Source organism: Nicotiana tabacum, chromosome 4 (genome assembly GCF_000715075.1).
Source record: "Nicotiana tabacum cultivar K326 chromosome 4, ASM71507v2, whole genome shotgun sequence".
NCBI classification, from domain to species: domain Eukaryota; kingdom Viridiplantae; phylum Streptophyta; class Magnoliopsida; order Solanales; family Solanaceae; genus Nicotiana; species Nicotiana tabacum.
In genome coordinates this window covers 10,456,038-10,478,283 of record NC_134083.1, presented here as the reverse complement: position 1 = coordinate 10,478,283, position 22,246 = coordinate 10,456,038, and the positions used below count along the sequence as shown (strand labels likewise).

The 22,246-nt window shown below is 35.0% G+C and overlaps 2 protein-coding genes across 4 annotated transcripts; one reads left to right on the top strand and one right to left on the bottom strand.

The window, feature by feature from the left end:
• Nucleotides 1-10,497: 10,497 nt before the first annotated feature.
• LOC107806421 (boron transporter 4) lies at nucleotides 10,498-15,773 on the top strand. 3 transcript variants are annotated; one of them, XM_016630578.2, is made up of 14 exons: nucleotides 10,498-10,628; nucleotides 11,466-11,574; nucleotides 11,662-11,744; nucleotides 11,848-12,040; nucleotides 12,132-12,270; nucleotides 12,375-12,540; nucleotides 12,628-12,794; nucleotides 12,877-13,050; nucleotides 13,143-13,238; nucleotides 13,328-13,444; nucleotides 13,602-13,930; nucleotides 14,454-14,733; nucleotides 14,823-14,960; nucleotides 15,187-15,773. In XM_016630578.2, exons 2-14 carry the CDS (start codon nucleotides 11,468-11,470, stop codon nucleotides 15,220-15,222), a joined length of 2,025 nt encoding a protein of 674 aa, XP_016486064.2. In that variant the 5' UTR covers nucleotides 10,498-10,628; nucleotides 11,466-11,467; the 3' UTR covers nucleotides 15,223-15,773. The 3 variants fall into 3 exon arrangements, with proteins under 3 accessions (XP_016486064.2, XP_016486062.2, XP_016486063.2); XM_016630576.2 differs by having other exon boundaries at nucleotides 10,609-10,788; XM_016630577.2 differs by having other exon boundaries at nucleotides 10,609-10,788; nucleotides 11,463-11,574.
• Nucleotides 15,774-16,668: 895 nt separating this feature from the next.
• LOC107806423 (cytochrome P450 734A1) lies at nucleotides 16,669-19,633 on the bottom strand. Its single transcript, XM_016630579.2, has 5 exons — nucleotides 19,232-19,633; nucleotides 18,851-19,074; nucleotides 18,482-18,729; nucleotides 17,963-18,356; nucleotides 16,669-17,137 (listed from the first exon to the last, which is right to left on the bottom strand). The coding sequence occupies exons 1-5, from the start codon at nucleotides 19,506-19,508 to the stop codon at nucleotides 16,712-16,714; spliced, it is 1,569 nt and encodes a 522-aa protein (XP_016486065.1). The 5' UTR covers nucleotides 19,509-19,633; the 3' UTR covers nucleotides 16,669-16,711.
• Nucleotides 19,634-22,246: the final 2,613 nt, after the last annotated feature.

The window sequence follows — 22,246 nt, the reverse complement described above, 5'->3', positions numbered from 1 at the left end:
CGGTCTTCAGCCAACATGCCAAGTCCAAAAATGATTCGTTAACCTCCCGAAATTCACCTGAAGCCCCCAGGACCCCAACCAAACATACCGTTAAGTCCCATAACATCATATGAACTTAGTCGAACCCTTAGATCACCTCAAACAACGCTAAAACCATAAATCACACCCCAATTCAAGCCTAATGAACTTTAAAATTTTACGTTTCCACAAACGACGCCGGAACCTATCAATTCAAGTCCGATTGACCTCAAATTTTGCACACAGGTCATAAATGATATAACAGAGGTATTCAAATTTTCAGAATCGAACGACCCCGATATCAAAAAGTCAACCCCCGGTCAAACTTCCCAAAAATTCAACTTTCGGCATTTCAAGCCTAATTCCACCACGGACCTCCAAATAATTTTCGGACACACTCCTAAGTCCAAAATCACCATACGAAACTATTAGAATCATTAAAATTCAAATCCAAGATCATTTACACATAAGTCTACATCCGGTCACTTTTCTAACTTAGAATTTTCAATTATGAGACTAAGTGTCTCATTTCACTCCAAATTCCTTCCGGACCCGAGCCAACTACTCCGGCAAATCATAAAACAATTGTAAAGCATAAATTGAGCAGTAAATTGGGGAACGGGACTGTAATACTCAAAACGACAGGTCGAGTCGTTATACCACATCACTTATAATATGCCTCGTACACTTATTATCATAACCAATTGGTATCCATAATATTAATAATTCTCAAATGAAAAGTAGAGTCCGCCCTCAAACACATAACATAACTTATCGCTTCTTTCACCCATTTTAATTTCCCAATTTTTTACTAACTCCCAAAATTTTCAAATATTTCGCTAGAGTTTCCTTTATAACTGGACCTTTTCACATGCCAGAGAATCCCAGAAACCAATCCTATCAACACATACATAATTCAATCAACGTAACACAACATGAAAACAATACTAACAGTGGCAGGATAAGCAATATATTACTAGAAAAGGAACGTCATTAACATCAACTATTCAGGTGATACGTAACTCATAGCAGGTAAGCTCTCAACTTTTTCATAGAACACATAAATGAACGTTTAAATTAAAGATGATATTTTTGGGTCATCACACATCATAACGAGTACACTGCCGAGGGTCGAGAGACACGAACCATAGATACATCTATTATACTGCCGAGGCGAACGACCCTCTCCCATAAGAGTGTGGTACATGATCCTGCTGAGGCGTTCGGCCCGCTCCATAAGAAAAGAAAGGAATTTGAATTACGAGGCACATGCTTGCGATACATTATATGAACATAAGTGAGTATAACCTTTACCGATTCTCAAATAACTTGCCAACAACTCAAGGTGATAAGGCTCTGCCTAATATATATGTAATTTCTAAACCAAGTTCAACTATAATTTCAATTAATTAAGCGAGCAGAGTGAGTACAAATAATTCAAATATTATAAGATAAAGTCCTAAGTCTACCCGAACATAAATATGTTTTCTCCACGTACGGACTCTCGTCACCTCGTGCGTACGTAGCACCCACAACAAGTAGCACATAACAATTATATCACCTAGAGGGGTAGTTTCCCCCTCACCAGATTAGACAAGAGACTTACCTCGCTCCGAAGTTCCATAACCGGCTCCGACACCTCTTTAACTCCTCAATTCAAATCCAACGATCCAAAACTAGTCAAATCCAACGATCCAAAATTACGAAGCTGCCATCGCGAACGCGAAGCCTTGCCACCTCATCTTACGTGAACGTGTGGCCCCAGTCGGGTACGCGGAGCACAAAAGTCAGCAACCAACAAATCCTTCTTCGCGAACGCGTGAATCCCTTCGCGTTCGCGAAGAACAAAACCAGACAACAGACACCAGCAGCAGCAACTTAGCCAAACTTGGTCAGAAACACACCCGAGCTCCCAGGGACCCCGTCCAATCACACCAACTAGACCCAAAACATGAAACGAACCTGCTCGATACCTCAAATCACACCAAACAACATCAAAAATACAAATTGATGATCAAAACCCTTCTTTAAACTTCCAAATTTCGACGAACGCGTCCGAATCATATCAAAACATTCTGGAATGACGCCAAACTAGTCACAAATCACTATATGAACCTATTCCAATGCTTTAAACCCCAAACGGACATCGATAATATCAAAATCCACTTCAAACCAAACTTATGAAACTCTAAAATTTTCAAAAATGCCTACTTTCCCTAATAAGCGCTGAAATGCTCCCGGACCACCGGATACTCAATCCGAACACACGCTCAAGTTCGAAATTATCATACGAACCTATTGGAACCATCAAATCCCGATTCCGAGGTCGTTTACTCAAAAGTCAAACCTTAGTCAATTCTTCCAACTTAAAGCTTCTGAATTGAGAATTTTCCATCTGAATCAACTCCAAACTTCTCGAAATTCAATTCCAACTACACGTACAAGTCATAATACATGAAGTGAAGCAACCCAAAATCTCAAACCGCCGAACGACGCGCTAGAGCTCAAAACAACCGGTCGGATTGTTACATTTATAATATATATGTTCTCTATAACAACACTTCGCTATAACATCCAAAAATATTCGGAACAAACGAGGTTGTTATAGAGATGTTTGACCGTAATATATTTGAGTTCACCAAATTTGACTATTTAATCTCCTCCCATTTAGTGTTTCTGTTTGATACAGGTAGCATATTACTTTTTAAATAGTACTAATTCCTTTGATCAATATTATATTTTCTTCTTGAATTTAAAATTTTAATGTTTAAATCAAAATATACCGGTAACGCAATATTTTAAAATTAAAGATGTCAAATAGTTGGTTTAGATATAAGATGCTTCACTAGTCTATTTTATCTATATTCAGAAAATTGAGTTGATTATTGCCGACTTCTGGCGTTCTGCATTTCTTTTTTTCATATCCACTCAAAAAAAGAAGAGTGAATAAACTGAATTATATTTCTCTGTCTTCATAACTCTTTCTCGTCTCCTTCAATACTGTTAAGCAACATGAATAAGAGGAAGCAAATGCTTGCGCTTTCCTTACCAGAACTAGAGAATCTAATTGGTGTAGAGCTAATTTTCCCCTCCACTAATTAGTCTAATTTCTATGAAATTTGCTGGAGCTATCCAACTATTTTGTTGGCAAAATTAAGAACAAGTGTCAAACCTTAAGAGTCTCGAAAGTGTATCGTCATCCAACTCTTGAAAGATATCGTCAATTGATCTGTAATACAGCCTTAGTAACAAATACTTATAGTTCATCATCTCTAAATTCAGTCCAGTGGCGCGTAGCCAAGATTTTTATCAAGGGGTATCAAAATATAAAAAATTAAATACACTAAAAAATCAAGGGGATTCCACATAAGATAATATATAAAACAAAAAAATTTTATGTAACAATACAATATAATTTTCAGGCCAAAGTATGTTGACACCCCTTGGTTAAATGTGGCTTCGACACTACTTCTATCTCATGTACAGAAGAAATTGGAGCATTATTATTATTATGATATTATTATTATTTTTTTGTTTGCTAACTCTGACAGGATCCGTTGATAAATGGCCAAAAATACATATTTTTCGGTGTACTTTCATCTCATAACTTGTGTGGCTACGGTAGGTTACATGAGTTTTTGTAGTGAATTATGCTCATTACGTGCATTCTTATGTGTAGGAGCAAGTTAGACAAAATGTGAGCAAAAGAAATTGATTCGTGACCAAAAGACAAAAGAAAGACTTTGCTCTCGCGTGCACACGAGAGAGTGAACGAGCTATTGAGGAAAATCTTGGAAACAGAATAGCGAAATATAGCAAAAAGGCATGGAAGTGCACGAGAGACCTAGAAGAAAAAGAAAAAGAGAAAAACATTGCTCGTTCACTTTCGCGTGCGCACGAGAGATTGAACGAGCTAACCTAAAAAAGGTTGTTTCAAAGTGGGCTTGTATTATTTTACCCCATGCTAACACTATCCCATATAAATAGTCTTTAAACTCACTTTTGAAGGGGGCATACTTTAGACCTAGGGAGAGCACGGAGTCGCGGTGGAGGCCGGAATTCATCAGAGTAATCTTTACTTTTTCATGATGATTTGTTGTTTTGCTAGCATGTATATGTGGAGTTAAACTTTACGTTCTAGGGTTTTGGTTGTCATGAATATTAAACTTTATTAATTATATTACCGTTAGTTCATATTATCATCTTGTGGTTGTTTCTTTAATTCTAGTTTTAACTTGTGAATTGTTGTATCTACCAACTCACCCTACTATTTATGTTATGCTTGGAAAAGCCGTGTTTAGATTAGAGTAGAATTAGAAAGAGCTTGTTTCTGAACCCGTGGCTCAGGGAAAGATTTCGTGGTTAGGATAAGAATATACCTAACAGTCTTGCTTAGTCGAATACCGTACTATATTCGTTCATGATAGATTCAAAAACATAAGAATATAGGGTTGATATATTATGGATAGACGGATAGGATTGTGAAAACATGCTATTATATAAACGATCTCGTCAACTAGCAATCATAGATAATTTGGATTAACAAGTGTAATTACGAACTCAATTATATAAACGATCTGGTCAACTAGCAATCATAGATAATTTGGATTAACATGTATAATTACGAACTCAATAGGATTGATAAACCGGCCATAACCCTGGAATCTATATCTCCCTTGGTTACGTGTTTGAATTTTACAATAGTAGTTGTAATAGAAAAGTTAAACTTTTGATCATCTTGGACAGTAAGTTGATTTTAATTTTCTTAGTTAACGGTTAATATAAGTCTCGATGGGTTCGACATCCGACTTTCGAGTCACTTTATTACTTGACGGCCATGTATACTTGCGTGTACTTGGGGAACCAACAAGTTTTTGGCGCCATTGCCGGGGACTTACTTCTTGATTGTTTATTTAAGTTAAGCTTTTAATTGATTTCTGTTCAAGTTTTTAATTTTCTTATTTAGTTAGTATTATAATTATTTTACATGGCATCTTGGAATAAAAATTGTTTGAATGATAGTTATTCTTACTTTGATGATCCTTGTCCATATTGTGGAGGACCCCACTAGTGGAAAAATTGTCAATATATTTCCGGGAGCGAGTTCGGTGCACAATCTCAATCCTTTGAATGGAATATTTGTAATATGTGTGGTGGTCAAGGTGGCCATTGGGATGGTTGTACTAATTCTTTTTATCCTTCTTCGAGCCCTTATTATGATATTTCTGATAATTTTTGTGAGTTTGATAGGAACAAGGTGGAGAATGTGGAATATGATGCTTAGACTATGGACCTATTGAGGCAATTATTGGAAAAAACTATTGAACGCCGAAAAGACTTTGAAAATCTCAAGGCAAGAATGAAGAGGATGAATTTCAAAGTAGAAGAATGGGCTGAAACATTAAATGATCAACAAGTTGCATACTTAGCTGATAGTCAGGAAGAGCCTAAAATTGGACAAGAGAGTGAGTTCCAAGAAGAGGAAACTTTCAAAGAAGAGGAGATTTTGAGCCAAACTTGGCTAATGGAACAAGCTGAAAGATTAGAAATATATGAGGCTCAACGTGAGAAAATAACAAATGGGATGAAAGACTTAATAGAAGGAAGAGCTGAACTGGAGCAAGTGACTGAAAATTTTGTCACTACTATTCATGACTTAGAAGCTCAATTGAATGCAAAGGTTGTTGCGTCTAACGCCCAACAAAATTGTTCTGAGTTGTGTGAAACTGAAAAGGAGCTTATACGCCAAATTGAGGAGTTAAAAGTGGAGAGTCAATCATTCGACCATACTTTTCTTGAGGATGCCAATGTTGAAAAGAGTGTTTTAGAGTCATGTGAGGAAGTAGATAATGTTATATTTGAAGACTCTAGCGTGGGTATATATGAGGATGTAAATAGTGATACAGTTCTAGAGTTGGAACGCATTTTTTCTCATTCCGTGCATTTTTTAACATTGTGTTTGGATGATGATATAAAAATTGAGTCATTCGAGTCTTTGGAGGAGCCAACGGACGAGGAACAAGGTGCTTACATTCTGAAATTTATCGTGACGGAGAGACATAATTACATACCTCATCTGAATGCCAAGAAGTGTAGAATACGAAATTGGTTACTTGGCCCAATTACATTTGTCCCACCACCCCGCGAGCATAGCAAAAAGCTTGAAGCCAAATTGGGAGCTCAATTCATAAGTTCGAGATGGAGACAAAAAGTGCTTCAAGTCATGCCGCGACATTAAATCAGACGCTTATTGGGAGGCAACCCAGCTTTACTTATTTCTTTTATTTTTATTTTTATTATATTATTATTGTAGTGTCTGTTTTTATTGTGTATGATTATAAGCATAGGAAGCAAAACCATTAGAAGAATGCAAAAGCGAGCTAGATGGTGAGAACTAAGTGTGAGGTGCCCACACAAAGGACCATGCATGGGGAAAGTCTAAGTACCCCGTGAGTCGCTATTGCTTCGGCCTTTGGCCTTGCAGGGAGTCTCTTGTCCACCCTCATTTGTATTTTATTTTATTTGTGCATTGGGGACACTGCACTCTTTTAAGTGTGGGGTGGGAGAATTTCTATAGATAATTAGTAGTAGTGTGTTAGAAATATGTTAACTTCTTAAAAAAACAAAAAAAGTAAAAAAATTGGACTTCTCCCGATGATGGATCTCATTCGACAAGTTTCTTGAGGGATTTAAGTTGAAAAAAAAAAAGATAAAAATATTTTCTTTTGTTAGGCAGTGTAATAATTCCCCCTTGATTTTTCTTTGTACCACAATTCTTTTCCAAGGGTTTTGTTTGAACCAGGTGTAGTTAATTTTATTTTTTTAGGAGTAGGAGCCATTGTGCTATGAATTGAATTAAAGCAATATCTCTTGACTTTGTTATGCCTTGAGAATAGTGAGTACTTTAGTTGGTGATGCTTAGGCTCAGTTTTTGACTCTTGTATAAGTACCTTAAATCGTATAATCTTAAATTTGCTTAACTGCTTTGACTAGAGTGTCTTGATGAATCCAATACTGAGTGATTTATGTGCCTTGTGTGTGTGAGATTTGTGTGTCATTCTGTGTATTGCATTTGATGCCTAGAACTTGTCTCGTATGTTTGTAAAGCGAAATAGTAGTTTTGTTTAGTCTTGGAAGTGATATAGGTGTTTCTTTGTTGAGCCAGATATATATAGTTTACCCGCTTAATTATTATGTAACATAGTTAACCCCTTTGAGCATGTAATCCTATTTATTTGGCAATCACATTACAAGCCTTACCCATTTATTTGAATTAACCATCTATTTGAATCTTTTTACCTCTCATGAGCACTTGAATTGTAATAAACTTTGTAAAAGTTAAAGTGTGGAGTGCTGGTTTGGCTTTTGAGTGGAACCAATGAAATAAGGAGAAAGGTGCACTATTTTGTAAAAGTAAGAGCCGCTTGAACTGGAAAAAAAAAGTTATTGTATTGTGTGAAAAATATTCCTTGATAGTGGTGACTCTTGATGTAATTGTGCTTAAAGAAGTATGGAGTTAATATATATTGATGTGAAGGTGGAGTTATGGTTTGCCATAAGTGTGGGGTTTTAAATGTTAAAGTGTTTAGGGAGGTGTAGTCACTCGTATATCTAAATGTATCCTACCCGTCCCGCAGCCTACATTACAACCAAATAAAGTCCTAATTGATCCTTGACTGAATGAGCTCGATTAGTAGAGTAGTATACTACGGGCAAGCCTATGGTTCATCTTTTGTGGCATATGAATAATGTTTCTGAGAGTGAGTAAATTTTTTCTATATTGAGTTCCTAATTATTCTTAAATTTTATGTGTGTGGAACTACTCTCTTTTATTGTGTGAGGGCACTTGATTCATGAAGAAAAGGTAGTGTCGTTGACCTCTATGTTAGAGTAAGTGAGCGGGTTGTGAAAAATGCGTGGTGCTTGTGAGTTAAATCTTGAGGCGAGGATGTTACACTATTGTGTTTAGTCTATTTTAAATATTCTTGGTATGATGAGTTATGAGAGTGGTTTAAAAAGGTCGTGTTGTTGTAAAGTGTAGAAAGTTGCTCGAGGACGAGCAAAGTATAAGTGAAGGGTATTGATAAATGGCCAAAAATGCATATTTTTCAATGTAATTTCATCTCATAACTTGTATGGTTACGGTAGGTTACATGAGTTTTTGTAGTGAATTATACTCATTACGTGCATTCTTATGTGTAGGAGCAATTTGGACGAAATGTATGCAAAAGAAGTTGATTCGTGACTAAAAGACAAAAGAAGGACTTTGCTCGTTCACTCTCGCGTGCACACGAGAGAATGAACGAGCTATTGAGGAAAAACTTGGGAAAAAACAGCGAAGTATAGCAAAAAGGCATGGAAGTGCACGAGAGACCTAGAAGAAAAAGAAAAAGAGAAGAACTTTGCTCGTTCACTCTCGCGTGCGCACGAGAGAGTGAACGAGCTAACCTAAAAAAGGTTGTTTCGAAGTGGGCTTGTATTATTTTACCCCATGCTAACCCTATCCCATATAAATAGTCTTTAAACTCACTTTTGAAGGGGGTATACTTTAGACCTAGGGAGAGCACGGAGCCGCGGTGGAGGCCGGAATTCATCAGATTCCATCTTTCTTCCATCAAATTTAGTAATCTTTACTTTTTCATGATGATTTGTTGTTTTGCTACCATGTATATGTGGAGCTAAACTTCACGTTCTAGAGTTTTGGTTGTCATGAATATTAAACTTTATTAATTATATTACTGTTAGTTCATATTATCATCTTGTGGTTGTTTCTTTAATTCTAGTTTTAACTTGTGAATTGTTGTAGCTACCAACTCACCCTACTATCTATGCTATGCTTGGGAAAGCCGTGTTTAGATTAGAGTAGAATTAGAGAGAGCTTGTTTCTGAACCCGTGGCTCAGGGAAAGATTTCGTGGTTAGGATAAGAATATACCTAACAGTCTTGCTTAGTCGAATACCGTACTATATTCGTTCATGATAGATTCAAAACCATAGGAATATAGGGTTGATATATTATGGATAGACGGATAGGATTGTGAAAATATGCTATTATATAAACGATCTCGTCAACTAGCAATCATAGATAATTTGGATTAACAAGTGTAATTACGAACTCACTAGGATTGATAAACCTACCACAACCCTGAAATCTATATATCCCTTGGTTACGTGTTTGAATTTCGCAATAATAGTTGTAATAGAAAAGTTAAACTTTTGATCATCTTGGACAGTAAGTTGATTTTAGTTTGCTTAGTTAACGGTTAATCTAAGTCTCTGTGACATCCGACTTTAGAGTCACTTTATTACTTGACGGCCACGTATACTTGAATGTACTTGGGAAACCAACATCCGTCCACATACAAAAACTCACATTTGTTGCATATAACTTTAATTAAAAGGTACTACTACTCGATGGTAAATTTATCTACATTGGATGAAATTTTAGTAAATGACATTCACTACTTATTACTTTCCCCCCAAAACAAATGGGGTTAGGTATTGCTTGTTCTAGTCTTGTCTGAATTTGTAGTTTTTCTAGTCTAAGGTAAAGGATGATAAAAAGTTGCTGTGAGAGATACTCCATTCCTAGCCAGAAAATAATTTATAAAGTATTTGAATGGGACAAATACAATTTTGAGTTGCTTTTAAGAACCCATAGGAACATATATTATGTGGCATATAATGTGTAGGTTTGTGCTAGTCGCAGGTACTTACAAATGAATGGTAAGTACAACTCATAAATAACAAATGAATGAAACATAAATGGTGATATAACCAAGATCTTCTTCATCATCATGGAATATATGTATATGTATATTAAAATGGGGAATTTGTGTCACGGTCGAAGGCTCTAGATTTATAAACCAATCATATGTTCCGATAATATTTCTTAAAACACCGGCAATTTATGTCATTACTATGTCGTAGGCCGAAAATAAATAAATCACAGAATCTTTCTTTGAACGAATTAAAATTGAAAATATAATACTCCAATATCCTGGGTTCGGTCACGAGTTGAGATTAACTGGTTCTAAAAGGTGTATTAATTGTATACCTTATGTGGTTCGTCCGAATAAGATAATACCTCATGTAACTTGTTGTCTAATTCGAGCATAGTAAATTAGTGTCGTCTGTAAAAATAATTTTGCCTCTTCGCAATCATCGTATAGAAGGTTATTTTTGGTGTATGGAGCCTTTTTTTCTCAAAGCTAACTTTCTCTCTTCTTGCTTAAGTGAAATAAGAGGCGCTAACGCGAGAGCTTGTAAACAAAAAATCCTTATTTTGTTTGATATGCTACAAGGTTCCATATATTAATCTTATGCTGTGAAATTAATTTTACAAATTTTTGGTCAAGAAAGAGTTCTAGAATAAAGAAATACATAACACAATCTTAATCATAAAATTAGCTCAGGTCGTCATGCCCGACCTTTGAGTATTACACCATTATATCATTATTGTTTTTAAACTAATTAAATTGTCTTCTTCTCAGAGATATGGCCAGCTAGCCAATTGTTGTGGTCTTTTGTTGTTTCAGAGAATTTCTGTTCCAAAAACATAATGGCACAAAAGTACAAGGTTTGGCAAGGTGTTTAATGTCCCACTAGCAGGTAAGAGCTCCTCTTTTTCTTATAATATATACTAAGTAACTTGGTTCTCTAAACGAGCAAATACTATAAGCTACTGAGAAACAAGTACTAAAAATCTCTAGGAAAAACTTCCTCTGCATAATTTTCGGCCATTTTCTGGGGAAAGTGAGACAATTATCAGGTAAGTAACGGTTCTTTCAAACCATTTAATGTCTGGAAAATAGATGAATGTGAATCTTGTATATAAAGCCAAGTACAATACTATTATTGAGATACATCCCCTCAGTCCAGTCATTTTTCTTGTTCTGCTATTTTCCTTTTCTAAGAACATTCATTTTTTTGTCTGTCCCCATTTCTATCCAGTGGTGGATCGAGAGTGCAATCAACAGAATATGGAGTATGGTATATGTGAAAAAAATAATAAAGTTTCAACAAATATTAGATCGTTAACCATTATTTCAAAGTGCAATGTGTTAAGTAGTAAGAACATAGATGTCAAACCCTTTAATTTAAATTCTGGGTCTAACATAAACGTCGAATCCATCAAATTTAAATTCTGGGTAGAAACAACAAAAGCAAGTCTCTCGTGAAGAACAAGATTAATGCATGTCGTGCCTTAGATATATTAATACTAATCTTTTCTGGTTAACTTCAGAGCTTTCTTCTCATTTTAGTCCCTATCCCTGCTGAGGTATTTCATTATTTAAGGCAGTCTTTATTTTATTATGTATAGATAACAGAATAAGCTGAAGATAATGAAAACTGCTAGTAGTATGTAACAGTTTTAAATTTTACGTTTTCTGTATTTTGATTGATAAATACTCTTTTTTTTCGGTTTTATTTGTTTTGGTTCAGCAGAGATGAAGAGTCGTTTCGGAACTCCATTTGAAGGCATTGCAGAGGATATTCGAGGACGCGTTTCTTGCTACAAACAAGATTGGATTGCTGGAATTAGTTCTGGAATAGGGTATATAATTTTTCTTTAGTTGAAAAATTTGTGTGTTTCTTGCTTTTACGTTCTAATCTAACTGCTACTTCTGTGTGTATATGCCAGGATATTGGCTCCAACTACATACATATTTTTCTCATCAGCTCTTCCCGTGATTGCTTTTGGAGAACAATTGAGCAGAGATACAGGTTCTTTTGCTTTTCAATTTTTTGATGAAAGCAATTTTCTAAAGGCAATCAAATGCATTTCTGATGCTATTAGTTTTTCTACTAACTTGATATGCATTATTAGATGGGAGCCTGAGCACTGTGGAAACTTTAGCTTCTACAGCTATTTGTGGAATCATTCATTCAATACTCGGCGGACAACCTCTTATGATACTAGGAGTTGCAGAACCTACTATTATTATGTATAGTTACCTCTACAAGTTTGCCAAAGGGAGAGAAGAATTGGGACAGACCCTTTACTTGGCTTGGGCTGGATGGTATGTTATACTAATATGTTAAATTTCAGATAAGTTTGTTTGATAGGCAGAAAAAATCATGATTCTCACATCTGTGATATAATTTTTGCAGGGTTTGTGTTTGGACAGCTCTCATGTTGTTTCTTCTAGCAATATTTAATGCCTGCTCTATCATTAGTAAATTTACAAGGATTGCTGGGGAGACTTTTGGCATGCTTATCACCGTACTTTTCATTCAAGAGGCAATTAAGGTACTCTAACTACAGAAACAGAAATTCTTTTTAAGACTCTGATTCTTGGTACATATAAAAGAATGGATTCTTAATTAGAATGCGTTTGAAATGTAACTCTGTAGGGATTAGTGAGCGAGTTCCACATTCCTAAATCCGATGACCCAAGTTCAGAGAAAAATCAATTCCTTTGGCTTTATACAAATGGCCTACTTGGAATCATATTCACCTTTGGCCTTCTCTACACAGCCTTAAAAAGCAGGAAAGCAAGGTCATGGTGGTATGGCACAGGTTTGTAATCCTAACATGGTATCAGTGTGTTGTCACTTAATGAAAATATAGGTTTCTAATGATCACATCTTTTTCATATTAAATCAGGCTGGATTAGAAGCTTCATCGCGGACTATGGAGTTCCTTTAATGGTTCTTATGTGGTCAGCTCTCTCATTAATCGTGCCAAACAAAGTTCCATCTGGAATTCCTAGAACTCTCTATAGTCCCCTTCCTTGGGAATCTGCATCTTTATATCACTGGACTGTAATGAAGGTGTGAATAATTTTGAAAGGTTATTACTCCTTCAATTAGTATTGAGATATCTTGAAATTTTAACTCATAACTCAAACTGCAGGATATGGGGAAGGTTCCTCCAGCATACATATTTGCGGCCATAATACCAGCTGTGATGATAGCAGGACTCTATTTTTTCGATCACAGTGTTGCTTCTCAGATGGCACAACAAAAGGAGTTCAACTTAAAGAATCCTTCTGCTTATCATTATGATATCTTACTCTTGGGATTTATGGTATCCTCCTATCATCTGTGGATTTCTTCTACTAATCATTTGCGCTGTTTCAATAATCAATACTAATGACAAGGGCTGATACTTCTCCGCAGACTTTGCTATGTGGTTTGATTGGATTGCCTCCTTCAAATGGTGTCCTGCCACAATCCCCTATGCATACTAAAAGTTTGGCTGTTCTTAAGAAACAGGTAAATATAGTTAATCTGTCGATGATTCTTATGATATTGCCTCTAGTGCCACGACATTAAATTTCTAAACAGTTCATATTGCTAACCAGCTGATTCGAAAGAAGATGGTTGAAAGTGCAAAAGAGAGTATCAGGAGAAAAGCTAGCAACTCTGAAATCTATGGCAACATGCAAGCTGTATTCATAGAGATAGATAGTCCTCCTGTTGTAAGTCTATCTTCTCAGAATTGCATCATTGTTTTTGAGTTAGATAAACCTAACTCTGAGCCACTTTATCCAACTTTTAACCATTATTCACTTTTCAAATAATACTAGCATCGAATACTGATCACTGACACATCTTATTCTTTCATGCCTATTGCAGAATGCAGTAGCTAAAGAATTGAAACACTTGAAAGAGGCAATAATGAGACATGAAATTGAAAATGCAAATGGCGAAAGGTCAATTGGCAAGTTTGATCCTGAGAAGCATATTGATGCTTACTTGCCTGTTCGAGTCAATGAACAAAGAGTGAGCAATCTACTGCAGTCACTACTAGTAGCAGCGTCAGTAGGTGCTATTCCAGTAATAAAAAAGATACCAACCTCAGTTCTTTGGGGATATTTTGCATACATGGCTATTGACAGCTTGCCAGGAAATCAACTATGGGAAAGAATCTTGCTTCTCTTCATCACCCCTGGCAGGAGATTTAAGTAAGTTATTTTTGTGATATATGAAGATTGAAGTGCTTAAATAAATATATCAATCCTTGTTCTTTTAACTAGCACCGATTATATGTATATAATTTGTATATCATATGTATATTTATGTATATTATATGTATATTTATACTTAATATACAAAAATTATATATTTGCCAGCTATTATCTTTTAGGGCGGCCCAAAAATATAATTATCCCTTTACAAAAATAAAAAAGTAACTTCTTGTAACGGTTGAGGCCCAACTGTCGAGGTATTGTTCGCTTTGACAAAATCCTTGAGGTCTCGTAGCTTTATGCCCTCGGATTTTAACCTAAAAGTGCCTCTCACAGTTGAATACCTAAAGTTGCTCTTTATACTTAATAGTGAATCCCCTTCGAGTTCAACCGTCAGTGATCATCTGTGGGTTGTTATATTTTATATCACAAATAGATGCACACAAACAATAACATATGCCCTTTTTTCTTTAAGAATATGACAAATTATGTGACTAACCTGAGTTGATCATAATGGTAGGGTTCTTGAAGGGGTACATGCATCTTTTGTGGAGTCAGTACCATTCAGATACATTGCAATCTTCACAATATTCCAACTTGTATATTTGCTTGTGGTCTTTGGAGTGACTTGGATTCCCATAGCTGGCATTCTATTCCCCTTGCCATTCTTTCTCCTCATAAGCATAAGGCAGCATTTGCTTCCCAAATTGTTCCAGCCTCGTCATTTGCAAGAGCTCGATGCAGCCGAGTATGAAGAAATAGTTGGTGCTCCACAACGTGCACTTAGCTTCTCTTTCATGGTATTCCAAAAGTGTTGATTCTGCTTTATTTTTTTGGACTTTTATGTCTTAAAAGGAAATATATATATCAGCTTATATATTACTATTAGGAAACGGAGGCAACTCTTCCTGGAACTGAAGAAGGTAAAATAGAAATTTGTGATGCTGAGATCTTTGATGAACTTACAACCAGCAGAGGAGAGTTGAAATTCAGGACTGTCAGCTTCAGCGAGGATAAGCGCCCTCAGGTATCTTGACAATGAATGAATTTCATAATTATTACACTCAACGGGGTATAACCTCACATGTGCATGCACTCAATTCTTATTCATGAGCCAAACATATGCAGATAACATGTCAAATCATGTGACCATCTCTTCTTAAATTGTTAGAGAGAGCAAACTTTCAATTATTTAATTACACTATGTCTCAACAATGATAACGGAGGTTAATGGCTTAATGCTACCTTTGCAGGTTTATCCAGCTGAAGACAGAACAGAATCCGAGTGACGGATTTGATCACTTTTTAGGGTTAAAATTTTAGGATGAGGTGACTGAATGTGTCAAAATTCGCCTAAGAGCACTCGCGAAGTGGTGTTGCTAAAAGTAATTTGGCCGAGGTCGACTAGTAACTAATGGGAACCATCGTCGAGCAGCCAATCATGGCCGAGGTCAAGTATCAGAAGGAACGGTAACGACTAGTTCAGTAATAGGACCTTTAAGAGAATATTCCGTTGGATATTTTTTATACTTGTACTTTTAGGGTTAATTGGGGGTATGTCCCTATAAATAGAAAGAGAGATTCCAGGATAAAAGGATGGGGAAGAAAGCAGACTCTCTCTAGATAGATACAAAGACTACCTTTAAAAAGAGATTGGATGGTTGATGACTCTACACCTTTTCCATTAGATCCAAGATAAATCCCGATATTCTTGTATTTGTCAGTCATTCACCATTGTCAGAAGGAGGAATCATCCACCTCATTCAAAATTGGGTGAATCATTCTCCTTATTTACTTTAGTGTTATTTATTATTATTGAAAGATTGATGCTCCTTTTCCATTATTGGTATTGGAACATTAAATACATATCACATTTAACTCTTTTTCAACGATGTTCAAATATTATCCACATAGATCGATTATAGATCAGAAGTTATTATTATTAACTAGGCTTAACTCATCATCACATAAAATTAATTAGTCTTACCAAAGGTTTATAATTAGTGGATAATATTTTTTGGTCAAACAGTGACTATATATATAGTGATGAAACAGGTAATTGACTATTGTGTCAACTATGGGGCAATGGAAGATATGAAGATATCTGTGGTCCTGGATTATAGAGAAATTTGTAATGTCTGGGTTGGTATATATCACTGGTATTTTGTCCATTATATATAGTATATCTAGCTGAGAGTGAATTTTATACCAGTATTGTAAAAGCAGAAATTTGATTTGAGAATGTACAGTGTTTGATAGTTGAATGATTTTGAACAATTATGAGTTACTGCTGTTAAAAAGTGGTATTAATAATTGATAAACATTCTTTATTATTTCAAAGCCCTATTAAAGGAAATACAATTATAATCCTGTTATAATATTTGTATAATTATATATAATCAGTGTATAATCCATGTACACCGGCTGGCTATTTTTGTAAATCCCCTTCTGGAATCCCTTAAAGCGATTGAATTGAAGCCGAAATAAGCGGAAAGCTACACTTTCGATGGGCTTCCACTCAGGCCCTTATTGAGAAAAACAAATTGTTTTGTTTTATAAAAACATTTCCAAATAACTGGCCCACAAGTATTATCTAAATTATTTGTGTTCACAACAGTTGTTAATGTGCTTATATCATTAGTCCGGCTATTCACTGCTGAACAAACAGTGGATGATCGTCAAAATTTTGCAAAGATTTAGAAGAGGGAGATTGGGGATTTGTAATGTACACAAAATTTTGTATTTGTACAAACCTGAACATGTATATAAGTATGTCAACTACAACTTTTGGAAGATAATGGGAGCACCATATTGTGGACATAAGAGCATCAAAATGGTAGGAGCATGTTGGTAAGTTGGAGAAAGATGAAAAGAAAAACGTTGCAAGATCATAGCTATTGCTAATTTAGCTTGCATTACTGCTAAATTTTGTCCAATGCAACGGCGGGCGCCTAAGCCAAAAGGCATAAATGCCATCGGTTGTTTTGCTGCTTGTGCAACTCCTCGACCAAATCTTGCTGGATTAAATTCATTCGCGTCTTGTCCCCATAATGTTGGATCGTGATGAATTGCTATAATTGGTATTAGGAGCTCAGTTCCTTTGGGTAATTTGAAATTCCCCAATTGTGTATCGAATTTGGATCTTCTGATTGCTGCCACTGCAGGTGGATATAGCCGCAGGGATTCATTCAAGATCATTCCGAGCTGCATGCCATAAAAAAAGTTCACTACAACATAGAGTTGACATCTTAAGAAACTAAAACTAACACATACCAAAAGTTGCACAAGTTTGTATTCTAGGCACCACAAGGAAAATCTAATTTTTTTTACCACTATTAGGTCACTTAAATAATACAGTAATATTAACAGTAACAAGTATGGTTAGGTAGCTTAAAATTATGGTAAGTAATTAGGTGCGGATCCAACATAGAGTTACCGGGTTCCCAGTGCTTTCGGCGCGGAGCATAAATTCATGTGTAAAAATCACTAAAATTGAAATAAATAGTATATATAAACCCATAACTTTAAAAATATAATGTGTTCAATGATAAAAATTTTGAATATTGAACCCATAGAATTAAAATCATAGATACGCACATGTAAGTAACCTATTATAGTAGGTAATATTTAACCTTCATATATGGTAACAATGTACATTTTTGTACGATTAGTACTTAGCAGCGTTAACACCTTATGCGGGAAAGTTCTTACGGAAAAAATATGAAGGGCGCATAAATTAGTAAATTAAAGCAAATAGTGAAATTTGAGATATCTCTACTTTTAATGCACATTTAATTAAATCAAAAAGCTTGATGATCCGGTCTAATTAGTAAGACAAATATATAAAAAGCTTATCCAAAAAGAGAGTGAAGAATTATCTGACAGAACAAAGTGTTGGTCTGTTTCCAGTTTACCTTTACCACATGCATAGACCATAGTGTTGGATTGTTTTAACAAAAAGCATGATCATGGTGAATAAACAAAAGGTATATATGGTGTAATAAATTTAATTAATGTATGCTTAATTACCGTCTTAAGCTTGGCGAGGTCGTCTTTAGAGGGGGTATCACGTGATCCACAGACAGACAAAACCTCCTCACGTGCCAGTTCCTGCCACTGAGGATGCATGGCCAATAAAATGGTAGTCCACGTCAGCAAGTTTGACGTCGTATGTTTGCCGGCAAAGAAGATGGTCTTGCATTCCTCGACAATGTCATAAACTGTAATGTTTGAACTATTTGTATATTCATTACTCGTACTAGCTTTGATCATTACTTCCAATAAATCATTCGGACATTCGTCTGACAATAAAACCTGAGTATCCTCCGAAATTTTTCTCCTTTCTTCAATAAGCTTTATCAAAGATTTTCTAACCTCTTTATCCAATCTCCAAGAAATTCTATTCTTTTTAGTAGGCAAAAACCTGTCACAACACAATATAAAACAATTTCTTTTTTTCACTTTACAATTGTACGTTTCAAGATTCTGCACAAAACACTAACTACCAAATCATAACGCGTTATATATTTATTATAATCATATATTTACCTGTATCCGGGGATGAAAACTTTCTGATAAGCTTCAGTGGCATAAACCATTTGTTGTGCTTGCAACTCAAAGATGGCTCTTCCATCTTCGTAGCTGTTTCCGAATACAATACGCGTAATCACATCTTCTGCTAATGTTTGGAACATTTTTGAGACTTCGATTTCTACCTTACCGCATTTTGACGATGACGTTTTTGACCATTTGTCCAACATCTCCCTCATACTTTTCCCCATCATCGGAATCATTAGCTATATATATGTAGAACAATTAAAATTAATATACTAAAGAGTTAGAAATTTTTATACGTAAACTTTTTTTTAACAGTGACAACTAACTTGAAAAAAATACAGCAATATATCTGTGAATAACCTTTAGATTTTCAATGTAGAGGGTTGGAGTAATAATCTTCCTATGGTGAGCCCATTTTTCTCCTTTTAAACTCAGCAAACCATCACCTTCAAGCTTCTTCACAAGCGGGGGTGACTCATTTTTCTCAAAGCTCTCCGATTTCAGGACGAAAATATCCCTAATAAGAGCTGGATCAGATATGGTCACACGAGCTGTTGGTCCAAACCATATAACAAATGTTGAACCTGCAATTTATTTTTGATATATATATATATATACCACCAAAATTAGTTTGTAGAATTAAACTATAAAGATGAGAACAAGTGCAAGACTGTAGTAGAGCATATAATTAAATGGTTCCTTTAAGGACAAATAAAAATGAATAAAAGAGAAATTTAATACCATAGATTTTCTTCCAATGATGGTAAAAGGGGAGAACTCTAGGAAGAATATCATGAGAGAAAGGCAAAGGGCGAGATAATAATGGAGTAGTGAAACTTGCAATCTCTTTGAGGTTACCGAACAAGAAATGATATTTAGGACCTCTGATTCCTTGTTTCCAGAAATGTTTTTGAGTTCTTTTTGGTTTCCACCAGAGATGAACGATCGCTTTCTGTGCAAACAACAGTAACACATACGAGAAGAAGAGAAGACATAACCAGTGAAAGCTGGCTTCCATTTTGTGAACCACTGCTTGATAACAGCAAATTCCTGCTTATTTAATTTAACTGGATACAGTTTTTCCTATATTTGAGAGAAAGAGAGAGAGGTTCTTTGTCTCTCTTGTATGTAAGACTAACTAGATGAATTATTGAGGTTGTCCGGTTTTATAGCTCATTCCCAAATACTTAATTACAGACAGCAGAAGATCTCTCAAAGAGAATTAAAATATTTATTTATTCTTTTTTTTTTCCTTTCTTCCCCTAATTAAAAATAATTTAAATTATACCGATAATAGAAAGTTTTGATTATTTATTAGAAGATTGTTTATCATTCTTTTAAGGTTGTTAGTATTTGTATAAAGAATTAATTATTGTGTTTTAAATAAAATGATGGCGTAAATCTTTTCTACAGACCGTACATTGCAATTAAATCAAAGAATCGACTATTTATCCCATAGTCCTACTTCCTTAAGTGGATCAAGTACATGTATTTTTTGAGAAGCTGGATGCGTTTAGAGCCTAACGTGGCAATTTTGCAACATATGGTCCAAAAACCGAGTAAGGAGAAAACGTCTATGTTTTTGCATGAATATATTGTGGAGAATAACTTGTATTAATAAGCAATTTAGCACCATATAATGATTCATATTTGCATGTAATGCCTAATTTAAGCAAGGTTTGCAAGAGACATGCATTGACCCTAGTTCCAATAGGGGTTTCCGCAAATTCAGAAAGAATCATGTGATTCTTCATCCTTTTGCGTGCTAGTGATCTCAATGTAGCGACAACCTTCATGATGATCATGCTATTTTTTGTTTATTTGTTTTTGGTTACACCGGTTCAGCATTCCTATTGGGATCCAACTAAATTCGAATTCGAAAAGTAAAAATAATTTGAGGCTTTAATCGTTTCCTAATTAAAATGATATCATATTCAAATCTTGAATTCAAAATTTTTAATTAAAAATAAAGAAATACTTGTCACTCTACTACGAACTTGTTGGTATTATCATGCATCCTATACACCCCTCAAAAAATGAGTCAAAAAGGATATATATGAAGTGTAAATTAACTGGAACTCACATATATGTCTTTCAATCATTTTCGTTTCATGTCATTCATTCAACTATTAATTATGACTTTAGACCTAACTTATCCCCACCTATTCGCCAATCACAATAATCCCTTGAATAAATTCTTTACCAACCTAATTAACAATACTCCACAAGGTTTTTAACCCGTGTTCTTAGAAAAGTTGGCAATGTTCAAGCAGAGGCGGAGCTACCTTATAGTGTATGGGTACTGAACACAATCACTTTTATTTAAATATTTTATTTATATTTGAAAATTTATTAAATATATATATATAAATATTTAATTGCGAACCTAGTAACTAAGACGATCTATAAGTTCTATGACAAATTCAGACCCCATAAACTTTAAATTCAGAATTAGCCTATGCGTTCAAGTAACCATAAACTAGAAATATCACAATTATTAAAAAGAGATCATTTGCACTTATGCAGGCAAAAGCAACTGCTATATTCTACAACTCTCTTTCAGTTGTTTCTGAACTTATTTTTAAATTTGATGTGGGGTTAAATGAAGGATCATGAAGTGATGAAGTAATCCCAATATAGTCAAATGCGGGACCATTCATGTGGATACAAGAGTTTCACGAGGATTGATCTTCAATAATTCCAGTGATATTGTCTTGGCTACAGTGTCTCTTTTAATAGAATAGAATATTATGACCTTCTTTTTTTACTTTTTAGGCAGCAAACTCTTTTCTCGTCCCCATCCCCACGAAATCCATAGCGCCATACTGCCATAAGCCTCATAGGTAAAGAAAAGGATTTTCCCTGGTCCATTTTAAATGTGGTTTTAGATTTTGGTGTACCCATCAAAACATTAATTATAAGGGTTGTTTGATTAAATTATCATTTATCTATTAGAAAATTGTACTCCCTTTTTTTCCATTTTATGCGATGCATTTTTCAATTTTAGTTTGTCCAAAATAGAATAAAATCTTTTCATATTTATAAATAATTTAATTTTAAATTTCTCGTTTTACCCTTAGTGAGATAATTTATTCTCAAATAAATGTCTATAACGTGTTTTCAAAACTTATCATCTCTTTTTAAACTCTGTGTCCAGTCAAATAATATCACATATATTTTGAGACGAAGGGAGTGCTAATCATTAATATTAGGGGAAAAAATAATGTGTTTTTCTGAATCGAATTTGTAGGGAGTACTAATCATTAATATTTGAAAAAAAAATGAATCGAATTTGAATAACTAAAATGACAATTAAAATAAATTACAAAATGGCATTTAAAATGGACAGAAAGTTAAAGCAAGAAATAAAGAAGGTTCAATTTGGTTCCAAGACTATAGTAACTGCTTATTCAAAGACAATATGAATGATTTTGGTTGAGAAGAGATGAGGGATCAAAAGAAGAAAGGTGATAAAAGGCAGAAAGAAAAGGAGCTTAATTAGCAAGCTAGCTAGAAGAGAATTGGGTCATTTTGGAAGGTTGCACTTAAATTTGGGCACATGGAAACAAAAGGCTGTCTATTTTGGTTTTGCACTCTTAGCGGGGGCATATGCCTTGATTGTCCCAAACCATAGCTGCCCCACACCTATAATCTTGTCTTGCTATTTACCAAGACATGTCGGGGCCATTCCCATTCTCATTGGTCCACCTCATCCATGCCTCTCTAGATTATACTCCTCACCATAACTATAGTACG